Source organism: Patiria miniata, unplaced genomic scaffold (genome assembly GCF_015706575.1).
Source record: "Patiria miniata isolate m_02_andy unplaced genomic scaffold, ASM1570657v1 HiC_scaffold_22, whole genome shotgun sequence".
NCBI classification, from domain to species: domain Eukaryota; kingdom Metazoa; phylum Echinodermata; class Asteroidea; order Valvatida; family Asterinidae; genus Patiria; species Patiria miniata.
In genome coordinates, this window is record NW_024037061.1 from 16,070,935 (window position 1) to 16,085,939 (window position 15,005).

General features: G+C 40.2%; 1 protein-coding gene across 2 annotated transcripts in view; it reads left to right on the top strand.

Annotated features, from left to right (window-relative positions):
• LOC119730791 (proteoglycan 4-like) overlaps window positions 1-13,980 on the top strand; it is a 39,107-nt gene extending 25,127 nt beyond the window's left edge. For both annotated transcript variants that reach the window (XM_038203822.1, XM_038203821.1), the window contains 2 exons: window positions 11,474-11,637; window positions 13,086-13,980. In XM_038203822.1, coding sequence (XP_038059750.1) covers window positions 11,474-11,637; window positions 13,086-13,221 — 300 coding nt within the window. In that variant the 3' untranslated portion in view covers window positions 13,222-13,980. The remainder of the gene's footprint in view (window positions 1-11,473; window positions 11,638-13,085) is intronic.
• Window positions 13,981-15,005: the final 1,025 nt, after the last annotated feature.

Here is a 15,005-nt window from a genome sequence, read left to right on the forward strand (position 1 = left end):
AAATAAATCACAAGGTAAAGAAAAAGCGAGAGAAACACAAACAACCGCTTGACCAAACGTTACAGATTTTTGCACCTTCAGGTGAAACTAATTAGTTGCGCCATATGCAAGTGAGCTGGTGCAAGCCTTGTTGTGTCTCACTTTTTGATCTCTCATGATTATCAAAGTGTTCTAGCACTGCTCCCACCCAGAAACCAAAGTAAAACTTTCAAATGCCAATTGTGAGTAGAGTGGGTATTTCAGGATGAATCAACTTTGTGTCTAGAAACTAGAAAAACTTTTGAAATGTCTTTGACCTTTTTTCTCTTGGCTTTTTTTTAATATTTTTTTTTCTGAGTAATAGGAGACTATTGAGACATTGGTGGCAGCAAACACCGCTCTTTTTCAGTAGTTTACGTCATGTTAAAGCCAAAGCGTGCATGTTATGACGCATATAAAGGAAAAAGGACCGGTGCGTTTGCTGCCACCAATGTCTCAAAAGGAAAAGTAAATCAGTACGCTTCAGGATTTCGTTTGGAAGAAAACACTCCCAGGGCCCCTTTCAAGTCACACAAAACAGTGGTCACATTTGACTTCCCTTTAAGGCAACAAGGCACTGCAGTAAATATGGATGAAGAAGTCTCACAAAGTCAAGTTTACTGTATCCGGAATAGAACAGGTCCCATACACTGTACAACCCGAATGGTTTGGATTATTGTTTTGGCACTTTGCCCAAACAGCCTTTGTTTTCGTTAAGATTTTGTTTTCTTTTTTGGCTGTTCGGCAATTGCCTTGCAATTTTTAAAATTGGTAAGAACAGTGCACTACAGAATTCGATGAAAAGATTTCTGTCACGGGCCGGATTGCAGTCAAGATTTTCAAATGTTTCCAAATTGAAATACATACAGAAAGACATTTTCTTGGAAGAACCTGTGGACGAAGTGGTCTAAAGAAATATTCACAAATAACTCACATCAATTTGCCTCCGTTAGGCCAAAAAAAAAATAAGTTGGTCTCTGGTCAGCGCGCGCGTCGATTTTAATCATGCGCGTCAATCTTTTTTTCCCAAAATGTTCCGCGTTAGCTCCAACAGCGCCCTCTATTGCCGCACCTCAATTTTTTTTACCAAAGAGCACCAAGGAATGGGAAATTGCACCAAGACAAATGATCGAGAGCACCAAGGCAAATTATGGAGGACACCAATGTACATGAGGACACCAAATAGCAAAATAGTACCCCACCTTGTCTGTACAAACCAAACTTGAAGAAAAGAAAAAAAAGCCAAAAAAAATGCCGCGTCCCCGCGTCAATTCCGGAACTTTGGTCTGACCAGAGACCGAATATTTTTTTTTTTGGCCTTTTCCTTGGAGCACTTTATACTTATTACTATCTACCTTCTCTAAAATACTGACACATCAGCTTTCAAGGTCTTGGTTTTACTTCACTTCAGTGCAGGATGCATATTTTTTGGGGTTTACATGTATGTACATGTAGAAAAATCAGAGTACTTACTTGCATGTGTCATTTGATAGTTGCAGTCTGTTCGCTGGTTGAAGTTGAACTGATGACATGGAACAGACTACAATGCATATGTGCCGGTATATGGCGCGCTCCTTTTGACATATTTGACTTGGTAAAGTTAAAGCCATTGTGTAATTTTGCATACATCTGAGTGATGCTTTGCAAAACAGCCAACAATAGGCCAAAAAAAAACAAGTCTCCGGTTTCTGGTACCGGTATATGGCGCGCTCCTTTTGACATATTTGACTTGGTAAAGTTAAAGCCATTGTGTAATTTTGCATGCATCTGAGTGATCCTTTGCAAAACAGCCAACAATAGGCCAAAAAAAACCAAGTCTCCGGTTTCTGGTATGGAGCTTGCCCAAAAAGTGGTGCGGCGACGCGGCTTTTTTTTTTTTTTACCTGATTTTTTGCTTCAAATGTCAGCTGATGACTGCAAATGGTGCCCGACTAAACTTAGTGCAAATATATGGGAGTCCAGAGAGGCCACATAAAGCTTATTCTCGACCATAACCCAATCTAAAAACACGTTAAAATTGTGCAGCAGCAGGATTCCAGTCAAACCAGTGAGTTGGTCGTTTTGAGACATCATCTTTCATTGAAAAAAACTTTTTCATTTTGCTGATGCGCATGGCTACGGCGACGCGTGCGCATACCAGAAACCGGATACTTTTTTTTTTGGCCATAAATGGAGTGCTGAAAATCTGGGATTTCCCGGGTGAAAAAAAAGGATTATGTAGAAGTCAGCTAGAGGTTACCAAATCAGGTGACAAGACTAACTGCACGTAGGACATTTCAGCAGTTTCTACATGAGATATTCCGGTATTTGGATTTTGGGGCATAAAGGTGGGGGCCGGCTGATGTCATCCGATGGATATATGTATATAACTGACATACAGATCCTTGTCATTTGATTGGTGGAACTCACATCACGTGACATTCGTTATTGCTCCCATTCATGCTGGGGCTCAAAAAGTCCCATTTGCCCATGGGGAATTGGAAATACTATGTTAGGATCATTCTTGTTCCATGACACGGTATTTGTGTGCAAATGCATGCTGATGTGCGGGTTCAGCATTGTGCGTGTTCCAAAGAACCAGTGCAACAGAGTTGGGTTCAAACATTTTCGTGAAGGGGTGGTTTGGAAGAGAGCAATACATTTTCCACCAATTTTGTATTGAAATAAAAGTTCAAATATATCAAATGACAAGGATCTATGTCAGTTATACAGCCTGTCTCAAAAAAAATTGTACAATCGAAAACATTTTTTTTTTCAATATTAAATCTCAACATAAGTAAGTCGTTTTGAGCATCACATTAAAGAAAAAAGACCAGGCTTTCCAATACTGTTTGTTTCATCTCATTTGCTTTTGTCAATCCAGAGATAACTCCAGTTTACTGCGGAACACAAAAATCGAGTTTGTTTCTTTTGCCAAGTTGCAATCTCTTGTGAGCTTCAAGACAGCATGGCACAGTACTCGAAACAACTCTGCCCATGCATAAAAGTGGCACAAAATCGATTTTGGTGTATCGCACTAAATTGATTATATCTCTGAATTGACAAAAGCAAATAAGATCAAACAAACACTATTGGAAAGCCCAGTCTTTGTTCTTTAATATTATGCCAAGTAAGAATGACTTATTTTGAAATTTCATATTTCACCAATTTTTTTTCTGATTGTACCATTTTTTTGGAGACAGGCTGTATATAAAACAAATATTGAGTGGCTTTAAATTGTGAAATGGGAGGAATATTATCGCTCAGTAAAATCTGGACTTTTCCAGTTCACTCGGCTTCGCCTCGTGAAATGGAAAAGTCCAGATTTTACCTAGCGATAATATTCCTCCCATTCCACTCTTGCTATCAAGGATCAATCACTTCTCAAAAGTGGGGGTGGACATACCTTGATCAGAACTAACGCGGGTGCAAAGCCCCAGAAAATGTTGGATTCTAGACGCTCCGTGGTCCGATCTGAGTCCATTTCTGACCATTTTAACCATTTTTTTTGTTTGCAAAAGATCATCATTTTCGAGTTTGGAGTAATTGAATCAGCTATTCTGAGCTATTGAATCAAATGAAGATTACAATTTTAGACTTGGACTTAGACAAGTCTACTTTTAGCCTCTCCACCACAATACAGCCATTGTATATCATATTCAGAATTTGTCCGCTAATAAAGAAATATATATTACAGCAGTACTTCATTAATTGCTCCCCCAAAAAAAACTGCATCCACACTGAGGGTACAGACCCCAAACTTTAGCCTGAAATTCTCTATTTCCTGGTCCATGTAGCCTTGAACGGACAAAAGTCAATATTTCTTGGTCGTTGGCCTCTTTCTTTACTATTCATCCATCATGACTGTAGTGTGATCAAATTCTTCAAACCCTTTGTGTGGAAACATGTTTGCATACTCAACTCTATTGTTGCGTTAGAAACCTGAAAAAAAATTGTTTGGAAATTTTCTAGGGACATTTTTGGAATTCTTTATGTGATTATGGTCACGTATATCTCTCTGGTAGTTACTCACGGCACAGTTAAAATGACATTACGTCCTAGAATACGCCCAATTCGGCTACAAAACGCATTTAACCGAAATAATGTTAGTCAGAAAGAACATTTAAAAGTAGGATATAAACACCGACACAACTATCCTTCAAAAACTGGGCATTTTCTTGTTTTTCTTGTGTTACTCGTGCGAGAACAAATTTCGGGTCCACTTTTGCGACCCAAAACAAACGGGCTGTTCAGTGATAGTTGTGATCCTAGCTGTTAAGTGTTCGCCTTCTGCAGACGTGTAAGAAACCACATTTGTGGGTAGGCCTACACCGCATTACGGGAAAGTTTTGCATTGTTTAACAAATTAGGACCGAGTTATTGAGACTTTCTGCTGTCCCCACAGCGTGTTTGGGCCTTGAAAATACCTCGTACAGACGAGTGTAGGCCTATGTCCCCACGACTACGGAACAAGACTGTGTGCATTGGTGCTGTGTGTAATTTACATGACACGACCCCACAATTTACATGAATTTCCTACATCATTTTTACCCTTTTCCACTTGTATTCATTTCCAGTGAGTCATCTCTTTTTATTTTATTTTTTTATCGAAATGTTCATATGTTCTATTATTTTTATTTTTATATATTCTTATTTATATTTATTTATTTATTTACTTTTCTCATACCTCGATGAGGAGCAGCAGGTCTCTTCTCATTTTAAGTACTATTTTATCATCCGGTTTGCCAATTACCGTTTAGATTTTCATTACATTTATTGTACACTTACTTACCTACTGTTCTCTTACACATGTATTAATTTGTGTTTATTATGTCCTTATTTAATGTGTCTTTATCATTAATTGCTTATTCATGTAACTTATTTAATTTCATATTCAATTGTGTACATTATCTTCATTCATTTCCAGTAATTCCTTTTCTTTTTATATTTAAATATTTTTAAGTTCTAACTTTTGGCTTCAAATACTTTTTATATTAGTATTTTTATATATATATTTTTACTCTGTACACAACTTGATGAGGAGTGGCAGGTCCTTGACCACAGTGATTGTTATCGCTTTTGCCTCTCCTATGCCCATCTTGTATGTGATGAAATAGAATTGGCATGAATAAATAATAATAATAATAATAATAATAATAATATTACTCTTTTGGCTGCAATAGGGTGACTTTCCCATAGACTTGTGCACAAACCTAAACTGTCACCTAACCCAAGTTTACCTTATCTTTTTTCCACGAAATTTAGTATTTATACTAATTGGACCATGAGGAATCGATCTAGATGGTTAGCGACAGCAAAATTCCTTGTCCTAAGGGTCGTTTTCATAAAAGGGCGACAGTTATTTTGTCGCCTCAATAAGGTGTATCGCCCTATTGTGGGCGGAGTTCGCAAAACCTGTCGCCCTATTACAGTAATAGTAGTAATAACACACAACGTGTATTGCACATTGAATGAAAATGTGTGGAAAAACGTATGCGTACTGCATCATGTCCGATGAAAACAATCAGGTTTTTTTTTCATCTTTTCTCTGGAATGATAAGACATTAGGTTAGTTTCCTTTCAACTAGACCTTTTAAATAGTGTAAGTAAACATTCCAAAGCATTTCAGGCCGTAATGCCCCTTTAAGACTTAGCTGTTTTATCTACACTGAAGATTACAAATAGTACAATGCTTTAGCTTTATGCTTTAGAAGTTGGGCGAGTCGTTAATCCTTGTGTGTAGGATCCTTGGTAAGACTCCGGTATTATTATTATTAAACAAAACCTCCATAAGTAGAGAGTATAATTTTGGGGACTATTTCTGTAATTGGCCTAAAAAAATCTCATTCCCCCCCCCCCCCCCCCGCCCCCCAAAAAAGGATCCTAAGCAATTTTTTTTTGTAAAGCCTGGTTCCCAAAGTCATGTCTAGCCCTATAGATTTTGCCTTTTTGCGGTGCACTTTCATAAGAATTCCATATGCTTGAAAAAAAATGCAATTTTGAAAGCAAAATATAAAATTGAGTTACCTCACTTTGTCTAAAGACTAAACCCCTACTTCTGACAGCCCCACCCCTCTTTTGAATGCTCAAATTTATCAATCAATGGCTTAAATGTCTTCCCATTTGATTTAACCAAACAACAAATTCTTTAGAAGTATAATTACACATTAAGAGTGGAAAAGAATTACACAGCATGCAGTATACAAATACAGAGTGGAATGGGAGGAATATTATCACAAGGTAAAATTTGAATTTCGCTGAGTGAAATGGAAAAGTCCAGATTTTACCAAGCGTAGGCTCGAGAATGCGCACGGAGACAAGCGCACGACGCTCGCATGTTAATTACAAGCAGACTGGGCATCCGCGTAACATCGTGTATCATCACGTCAGCGATTTTATCCAGAGTGACCTTTGATTAATGAACTACTTCATCTAGATAACGAACCGGCTTATATTGGAACCAAAAGTCTCTACTTTATTGTTTCGTTTTCGAGGTACATCTTACGGTTTTCTCTTATTAGGGACAAGGTGATAGATGTGGACAGCCTTTCCTGCAGCCACCATCAGCTGATTGCCATTGGGATTCATTGTGATACAATATGGGTGACCACATTCAGTGATGACTCGTCCTAAGTTTGTGTTGTCTGGGGTGGAGTGGTAGATGTTGCCCGGCACATTTGGCCCAACGATGGCAACATAGAAGCTGCCATCTGGGCAAAAACAGATCCCAGTGGGGCCTGTCTTTGAATTGTCAAGCTTCTGGTTGAAAATCAGGTTGCTGCTGTAGTCCACCGACACAATTTTCCTCCTTGTCCAGTTGGTGTATACAAACTCTTTCTGGAGAATGCTCAAATATGCGTTGATGTGCCTCGCACGCAGTGTCTTGATCAGGGATCCATCTGGACTGTGCAGAGCTATCTCTTCCTTCTCGGCAAAACCCACCGCGATCAGATTGTCATCATCCACGGCCAGGCATGTTGGGGTGCTGTCAGACTCTGCCGTGCCTGGTAGGAACTGCCGGATGAATCGGAAGTCCTCGTCGAAAACCTTGACGACAGGAGCCATCAGGACAATGACCTGGTCATCCTTGTTTACTGCGACATGAGTTGGTGCGTACACAAAACTCTTAGTGGCTAATGTGTTTGAGATGTTGTGGGACTTGGACTTTGAGACCTTGGCAATTTTAACAAGCTGCCTCTTTGCCGTATCTGCTACGACAAAATCACCACTGGCGAATGCAGCTACAGCAAAAGCACATTTAAAGTCTGTTTTTGCGGACCCGAATTTCTTAATGCTTTTTACTAATTGCCACTGTTCTTCTCGTTGAGGCGATTCTGTGGGTCTTTGCTGTTCCTGTTGAAGAGTTAGATTTTCAGGACCTATGGGTGGTTCCTCATGAGAAGGCAGTCTTTCATGTCCTCCGGGATCCTGGTTTAGAGGATGTCCTGTTGGTGTTTCTGGGGTTTCAGCTGGAGGTGGTCCAGGAGGCCTTTGTGGTACCTCTTCGTGTTCTGCAAATATTCCAATGGTTCTGGGTGGTATTGGTGGTGGTTCCTCTTTCTGAGACCTATTCCAGTACAGGTGTGTGAGTTCCTCGTTTAGAGGTGGACTGGTGGGTCTTGGTGGTTCTTCGTTTGGAAGCTGATGCTCTGGTCCTGGAAGTATCACCTCATCTGTGTGCATGCTCCAACCTCCCAGTGACGTCACACTCATTGAGAAGTCCTCAATCAACCCTTCTGGCACTCTCTCAGGCTCTTTCCATGTGCTTATCAATTCTCTCAGGGTTTCCAAAAGTGTCCTCTTGAGGTTGAGAATCTCAAAATCAGTTGCCTCAGACATTTGTTGGTTCACCTCTTGTAGCTTGTCCAGTGCCTGAGACAATTGTTTGCTGTTGACCGCTTGAGCATCCTCTATCTTCTGGGCCTTTTGCTGGTAGATATTCTCAACTGCCTGCCTGAGATTAGCCCCTGCGTCTATTACTTTGGCTACCATTTGGTCAGCCTTTGTGGAGAGTGTTGTTTTAGCATTGTCAAACTGGTTGTCCAGGCCCTTGAGGACTTTGTCCATTTCTGTCATAGCGGCACTGAGTTCTCGCATACTCCCTTCAGCTATTTCGGTCAGTTCCGCAACAGATTGTTTGCATTCAGCTACAGCCCTTGCTAAGCCGCAACGAGAATGTCTCCCATGATACAGGAGAGCGCAAACAGCACAGACCAACAGATCACATGTTGTGCAGTAGATGCTGAGATTCTTCTCTGGATGCTGTTCACATCTTGGAGGCTCATTTTGCAGGAGGCTCATTTTGCAGGTATACTGTCTTGCAATGTCGGCACCTAGCTGCACTTGAAGACTCTCAATCAGAGTGCTACTGTGAATTTAAAATGTACAAGCATCAGTTTAATTTCTTGTTTTTAATAAAGAGCACCGGAATGGTTATATATCCGGAGGTCGCGCAGCTTCAAGCCTCGCTCCAGTCAATTTCTTTTCAAACTTTTCAATTGTTGTAATTCACCTAGTCATTTTCCCTATGTTGTTCATATAAAAATTTGCAATGAAAAGCTGTATGCTCTTTGAGTGATCCCTGTTTCCTACTTCCCAGGTTGAGCATAATCCCTGGCTGTATGGCATATACGGGTTTATGACTTCTGACTAGCGCACCTTGAACAAAGATATTGACTAATCGGGGAACCGCCAACATAGGGCTGGATAGCTCAGTTGGTAGAGCACCGGAACGGTTATCCAGAGGTGGCAGGTTCAAGCCCTGCTCCAGTCAATGTTTGTCCAACTTTTTAATAAAAAGTCAAAATAGGTTTAAGTACTGTAGACAAGTTTCCAGCATTAAAATGATTAGGAAATGGAAATGTTGTTGTTTTTCGAGTTGACTGATATTGGTTGGTCAGATATGAGTCACCCTAGAAAGAGGGTTACATGGCATGGATCAACTATGTTTATAAGTACACATGAATGAAAGACCATTTACCCCAAAAAAATTGTCTATATAATTAAAAGTAGGCCTAATAAAAAATAGCCAATTCCTTTATGTAATTCCTAGCAACAAATTTTAATGACTTTGCAGACAGATATTTTATGTTCTCTTTGGTTGGTTGTAATGAAGGAATTTTGTTACCTTTTGTAATTTTTTTTCTCAGTATTTCTGATTGTTAAGGATGCACGTATTCATAGATTTCTTGTATTTTTGGAATTCGGTGAACAAGATACAACCATTGTTTCAGGACGTGGCAAATGTAGGACACGCAGTTTGTTACGTGCGAATATCTTGGACTTAGTTCTTTATTTTATGCTCTTTTTTTGTAAAGCTGATATTGTTTCTAGAAGTTATGGGGAGAAAAAAACAATGTTAAAAACAAATCATGTCATCATAGCCAATTTGGGTCAGCTCTTAGGAAACCACAATAATAATAGTAATGATAATAGTGGGTACTTATAAAGCGCATGCATCCACCAGTATTGGTGCTCAAGGCGCTACATCATTATTACCCTGCTCATTGGGCCAACTAAGCAATTCAAAGACAATCTCAGCTCCCTGGGGAGAATACAAAATGATGCTGCCATTTTGGCGCCAAGCAGCTAAAGTCAATGATTCTGTATTACTCTGGGCCCAATTGTAAAGCTCAGCTTTCCACAGATGCAGTGGTACGATCAACTTCTCTAGCAAAGAAATTCTGTATAAGCCCAAAACCCTTTTATTGTTGTGGAGACTCCAGAACCATGAAATTCATTCCTGCATGCGTACAATCTTTTGTACATGAAAGTGGGTCTGATTACTTCTTTACCTTACCTGAATTTCTGTAGACGATGTGCAGCATCAGTCAGTTTTGTGGGGGAAAAAAAGAATGAATCATGTTCATCCTGAGTGAGAGCATACCGTAAGTGCAATGTACCACTGTGCATGTACATGCCTGCATGTGTACAGGCATTTGAACCAGGATGAAGCACAATGAAAACCTTTTGTACTGTCACATGATGGGATTTAGTTGAGCGTAAACTTGGCTGTATACAAATCCTTTCAATACTTTGGAAGCAAAGAAAGGATTGTACCTCCCCAGTGTACGTGCACCAGACACAACTTCCATGAGGTGAAAGGTTAGACGGCCTGATTCGCATGGAGTTTTTGAATAGTGCAGATGGTAATAACAGTGGCTCACCTGGGGGGGGGGCTTGGGGGCTTAAGCCCCCCCCCCCCCCCCCGAGGTTGTCAAATTTTATTTTTTTTTGGTGTTTTTTTTGGCTAATTTTTTTTTAGTCCCACGATTTTACCACGATTTTTGCCACAAATAGTATGAATGTGGCCTGTTTTCGAGTAGTATAATAAGAGTGTAAGTGGTACCACCAATGTCAAAATAGTCCGCTCCCCGAAAAAAATCTCCAATTTTTTTCTGCGGCCAAATATTTTAGGCAACATTTTTTGAAGAAAAAATATTGAGCTCCCCCCCCCTCCTTTTAGGTGCGCCACTGGTTAATACAAACCACAGTGCTGCAGGAACAATCTCATTCAGTTGCTGAGCACATAGAATTTCCAAACAAAAACTTCTCTTTCGCAAAACAGAACAAAACAGCCGACCATCCAAAAATTAGTTTTGCTTTTGGTGTCGGGTTTTATCGGGCATGTTTTTGCTAGGCATGCTAACTTGCCTTGGATGACTTTTGACTTTGCACCTCCTTGAAATTTGGCCCTGGTTGATGCAGTGACTTTCGTAACACTTTAGCAAGTGTTTTGTTCACGGTAATTCGGCCTCATTTGTACAGTTTTTCAAAGTTTTTTAATTTATAAATCAAATTCAGTCAAAAAATGAAGAAAAACAAATATCGCCGAACCTACGTACGGCCAATTTTTCACGGTCGGTCGGGTTACGGGAAACACCTTTTTTTTTGGGCCCTATATTCTCAATACTAGCTTCAGCAAGCCCTGCTTACTGGACTTTGGAAGGGAATGGGGATTTGCACCAGTGTACATGTATCATTTTTTTCAGAGCACTTTTTGTGTCCTTTTTCCTTCTCTGACATGAGCCATGAGATCAATGTTTTTGGAAACCATATGAATAGAATGTAAGTTTTCTTTTTTTGTTCAAATATTATTTTGTGTGTGTGTAAATATTTCAGTATTCAAGTTTTCAGCCAAGCATGGACACACACAGGGGAGTCTGGTTGGCACAGTGGTACTTTCCTTGCCTTCCACTGATGTGACCCGGGTTTGATTCCTGTCGTGGTTTACATGTGGATTTGGGTTTTCAGTCCCTGCCTGATTCTGATGGTTCTTTCTAGGGTTTTCCTAGCTCCCACCTCTAAAACTGTAATTTCTTCTCATTGTCTCCTCTCTACAGTTTTCTTCAGGCTTGTGAGCTACAGTGCCTAGGGCGCTTTTGAGGAATCCTTGGTTTCATTACCAGAAATAATGAATAATAATAATAATAACATGTGAACTGTAACGGTTTGACCTTCTCTTTCTCTATTTTAGGAGTTCAACTCCGCCGTTGTTGAGGCTTTGGTGGACACCGTGAACACAATTCAGATCCAAGATGTCCTGGAACTGATTGAGGCAGACGATTTCACCCACTTTGGTCCCAAGCTCTTCTGTGCCATCTGTGCTCTTCTGGAAAGGCTACACTACCGAGATTATGTGTAAGTAAAAATCAAACACTTTCGATCTCAGGCTGTGCTCCGTGGTCATATATTGGTCGATGTGGCCGGCAGCCAGAGGCGCCTTTACGTGCCAGCGGCCCGACCACGTTGTAGCCTCGTCCTTCGCAATTCAGCATCCCAGCTGCGAGTAAGGATGATTAGCCTCCCAAATTATTGACAGAAAAAAAAAAGTTGAAAAAGAAAACCTGCAGCATTTTAAATACGAACTGCCATTTTGTCGTGGGTCCGTGCATGAACAGAGAGGGCGCTTTATGTACCACTTTCGAGAGCCCAGTGGACGGGATGCCCCGCATCACGTACTGGGCAGAGCGTACATGGATAGTGCAAAGTGCACATGATTAATCTTACTCAACTCCCTATAAGAACCAAGCGCTTTCAACAAAGTCCCATCCCTTACTTCATAAACGTTTTAAATGCCGGCTCTGTGCGATTTTATTGTGTGCAATTGCGTGATTTTATTGTGTTCAAAGCTGGCGGCCATCTTAAAAAATAGCCCGGCTGGTCGTTTTGGAAAATGGGTCGGGCTGCCATTTTGGAAGGGGAAAAAAAAGGCCTCCTCCTTCCTTTTTTTCAAAAAGGCACAACATGTTGTTTTTTTATTTGGCCTTATAAATTGACATTGTTACCTTTTTCCCGGTGTACAAGTTGGAGTCCATCATAAGCATCGTCGATTTCAGAATTGTCAATAATCGATATATCAGAAATCCAATATCGAGAATATTCGATATATCAATTATCCCATGTAAAAGTTAAAGACCATAAAGATGACACTTTGATTAAAAAAAAAAAATTTCAATAAAAATCTTAAGTCCCAATTTTGTACGGCTTTCTCTGGAGCATTTCTCTCAAAACTTTTTAAAACAGTCCAGAACAGGCGTTTAAAAAAAAAAAAAGTTTTACATTACATTAAGGGAGACCGCGAATTCCAGGGAATGCAGAGCTCAAAGTGACGCCGCTTGGCATTTCGCGATGTTTTATTTTGAGTCACAAGCACAAGTTAATTGCTGCCGAGTTTTATTTTACTATACAGCAAGTGATAAACACAAAGTAAAAGCACAAATGGGAGATTTATTTTGACGATAATCTGACACATTTTTGATATTTTCAATATGATTCCTCAATATTGAAAATTACGATATTTTGATATAATTGAAATATTGCTATCGGCGACACCAATATCAAAATTATATCCAATAATCGAGGAATATTGATTTATCAACGGTGCTCAGCGCATCACAATTTCATCACAAGTCCGGTCACAGTAGAAAACTCAAGTCCTTCCACAAGAAACAGAAAATGAATAATAACAGAGAAATGTTTTAGCACAACTCATTTGTGTAGCTTGTGACTTTTCTTGAGACTTGTAATGGATTTGTGACAACTCGAAATGGATTCTACTACAACACTACTTGTTTCTTCTCACACAGAACGGAGGACACCATCGACCAGGAGAACCTTGTTGCAAAGGAGAGAGTGGAGGATGCGGATTTCTTAGCTCTAGATTGGAAGTTTGAGGGTTGCGTCATCAATTCTTCACTGAAACGCCTCCTGTACATGCTTTGAGTTTGGTGATACTTGAAGGTCAGTGAACTACTTAGCCAGCAAATCCCTGGGTCCAGGTTCAAATCCTGATACGTTTTGAGCTCAAAAGATGCTATTTACTTTGCCCTGGATTGGAAGCTGGAGGGTTGCGTAGTCAATCCTTTGTTGAAAAGCCTCTTGTACATGCATTGATGATGTGGTGAAAACAGAAGACCGGTAAACTACTTGGCTAGCAAACGCAAGGTCCGGGGTTAATGTCCAAGTAGGTTTCCAACTCGAAGATGCTGACTTCTTCAGCCCTGGATTGAGGAACCTGGAGGGTTGCATATCACTAAAATAACCCTTGTACCCGCTTTGAATCTGGTGACATCGGAAACCAGTGAGCTACTTGGCCAGTTGTTGGCAGGGTCCGGGTTCGATTCCTGGTAGGTCTTCAAGTGGGAGTTTGACAGGTGTGTCAGCATTTTATTACTGTATTGCCTCCTGCACAAGCTGTGAATGTGGTGACATCGGTAGGCCAGTGAGCTACTTGGCCAGTAAATGGCAGGATCCAGGTTCAATTCCTGGTAAGGTTTACACCTATTCATTAGACAGATGTATACATTGTACGTTATTAAGCAATCACCACTGGGCCCCCTGAACTTGCGTTGATGATATTGTGAGCTCTGTTAACTACATATCGAACAACTCTTGTGACTTTGAGTAAATCAAATTAGGTTTTGCCCTTCACCGACGTATAAACACTGTATACTCAGTGTGTCACCTCCCGAGTGAAAGTTGGAAAAAATCACTCGGGTGGAACTCCAACCCACGACCTCCTGCTTTCTAGTGCAGACGTCTTACCACTCGACCACCAAGCCAACGGGATCGGTTGGCTGGTTCGAATCCGATGTACATAGCAGCGGGTACTGCACTCAATTTCACCGTACCGTGACTTTGAGTAGGATTAAGGCCATGTCCAAAACAGGCCTCTTGAGCTACAGGTACATCTATCGACAACTTGTTCCCATGTAGTTGTAATTGACTATTGAAAAACTAGACAATAGCTCAGTACAAGAGATTAAGATGTGGCCTTAAGTCCTGTTCATACTTTACACATGTCCGAATGCAAATGTGAATCCGAATGTGATGTCTAGAAACATTCGCTGCAGAATTCGCAGGAATTTAATTATGTTCAACATCATTTTCAGGCTGTAGTGAAGATACTTTATCAAATGTTGAAGATGTTCTCTTAGCTTACTTATTATTGCAGTGTCTTCAGATGGTTTTCTGTTAATTTGTGTCCAATAAGCCAGTTCGTTATTTCAAAATTGTCTGGTACACAACAAGATTCGACAAATTTTTTTCGGGATAAACGCGGCAGATAAATGCACACTAGGCTATGGGGGACGTGGTAACTGAATCTGCATTCTGTGTAATTTTTTGTGCAATCGAAAAAAGATGGACAATTTTGGAAAAGTTTGGACACACAAGACACCCAAAAACACTTTGCTGTCCAAATGTTGTTTTGTAAAAGTTACTTCAGAACACGACGATCTCTTCAATTTTGCTGGTACCCTGCTATGCTTTTGCATGCATAGGATGAAATTTTTATCCCAAAAGAAAAATCATTAAATTTTGATATGCGCATGCGTAGTTGGAATACCGAACTGGATTATTGTACGAATCACATAACTATATATGTGTGAACAATCTCAATAACTGTAGCATCAGGGTCATTCTGTCAATGTGTTTAAATGTTCTGGCTGCACCTTTATGCCTTTCTTTTCCAAGAGTGTTGTGTAAAGCAACCTACCTATCCAAAA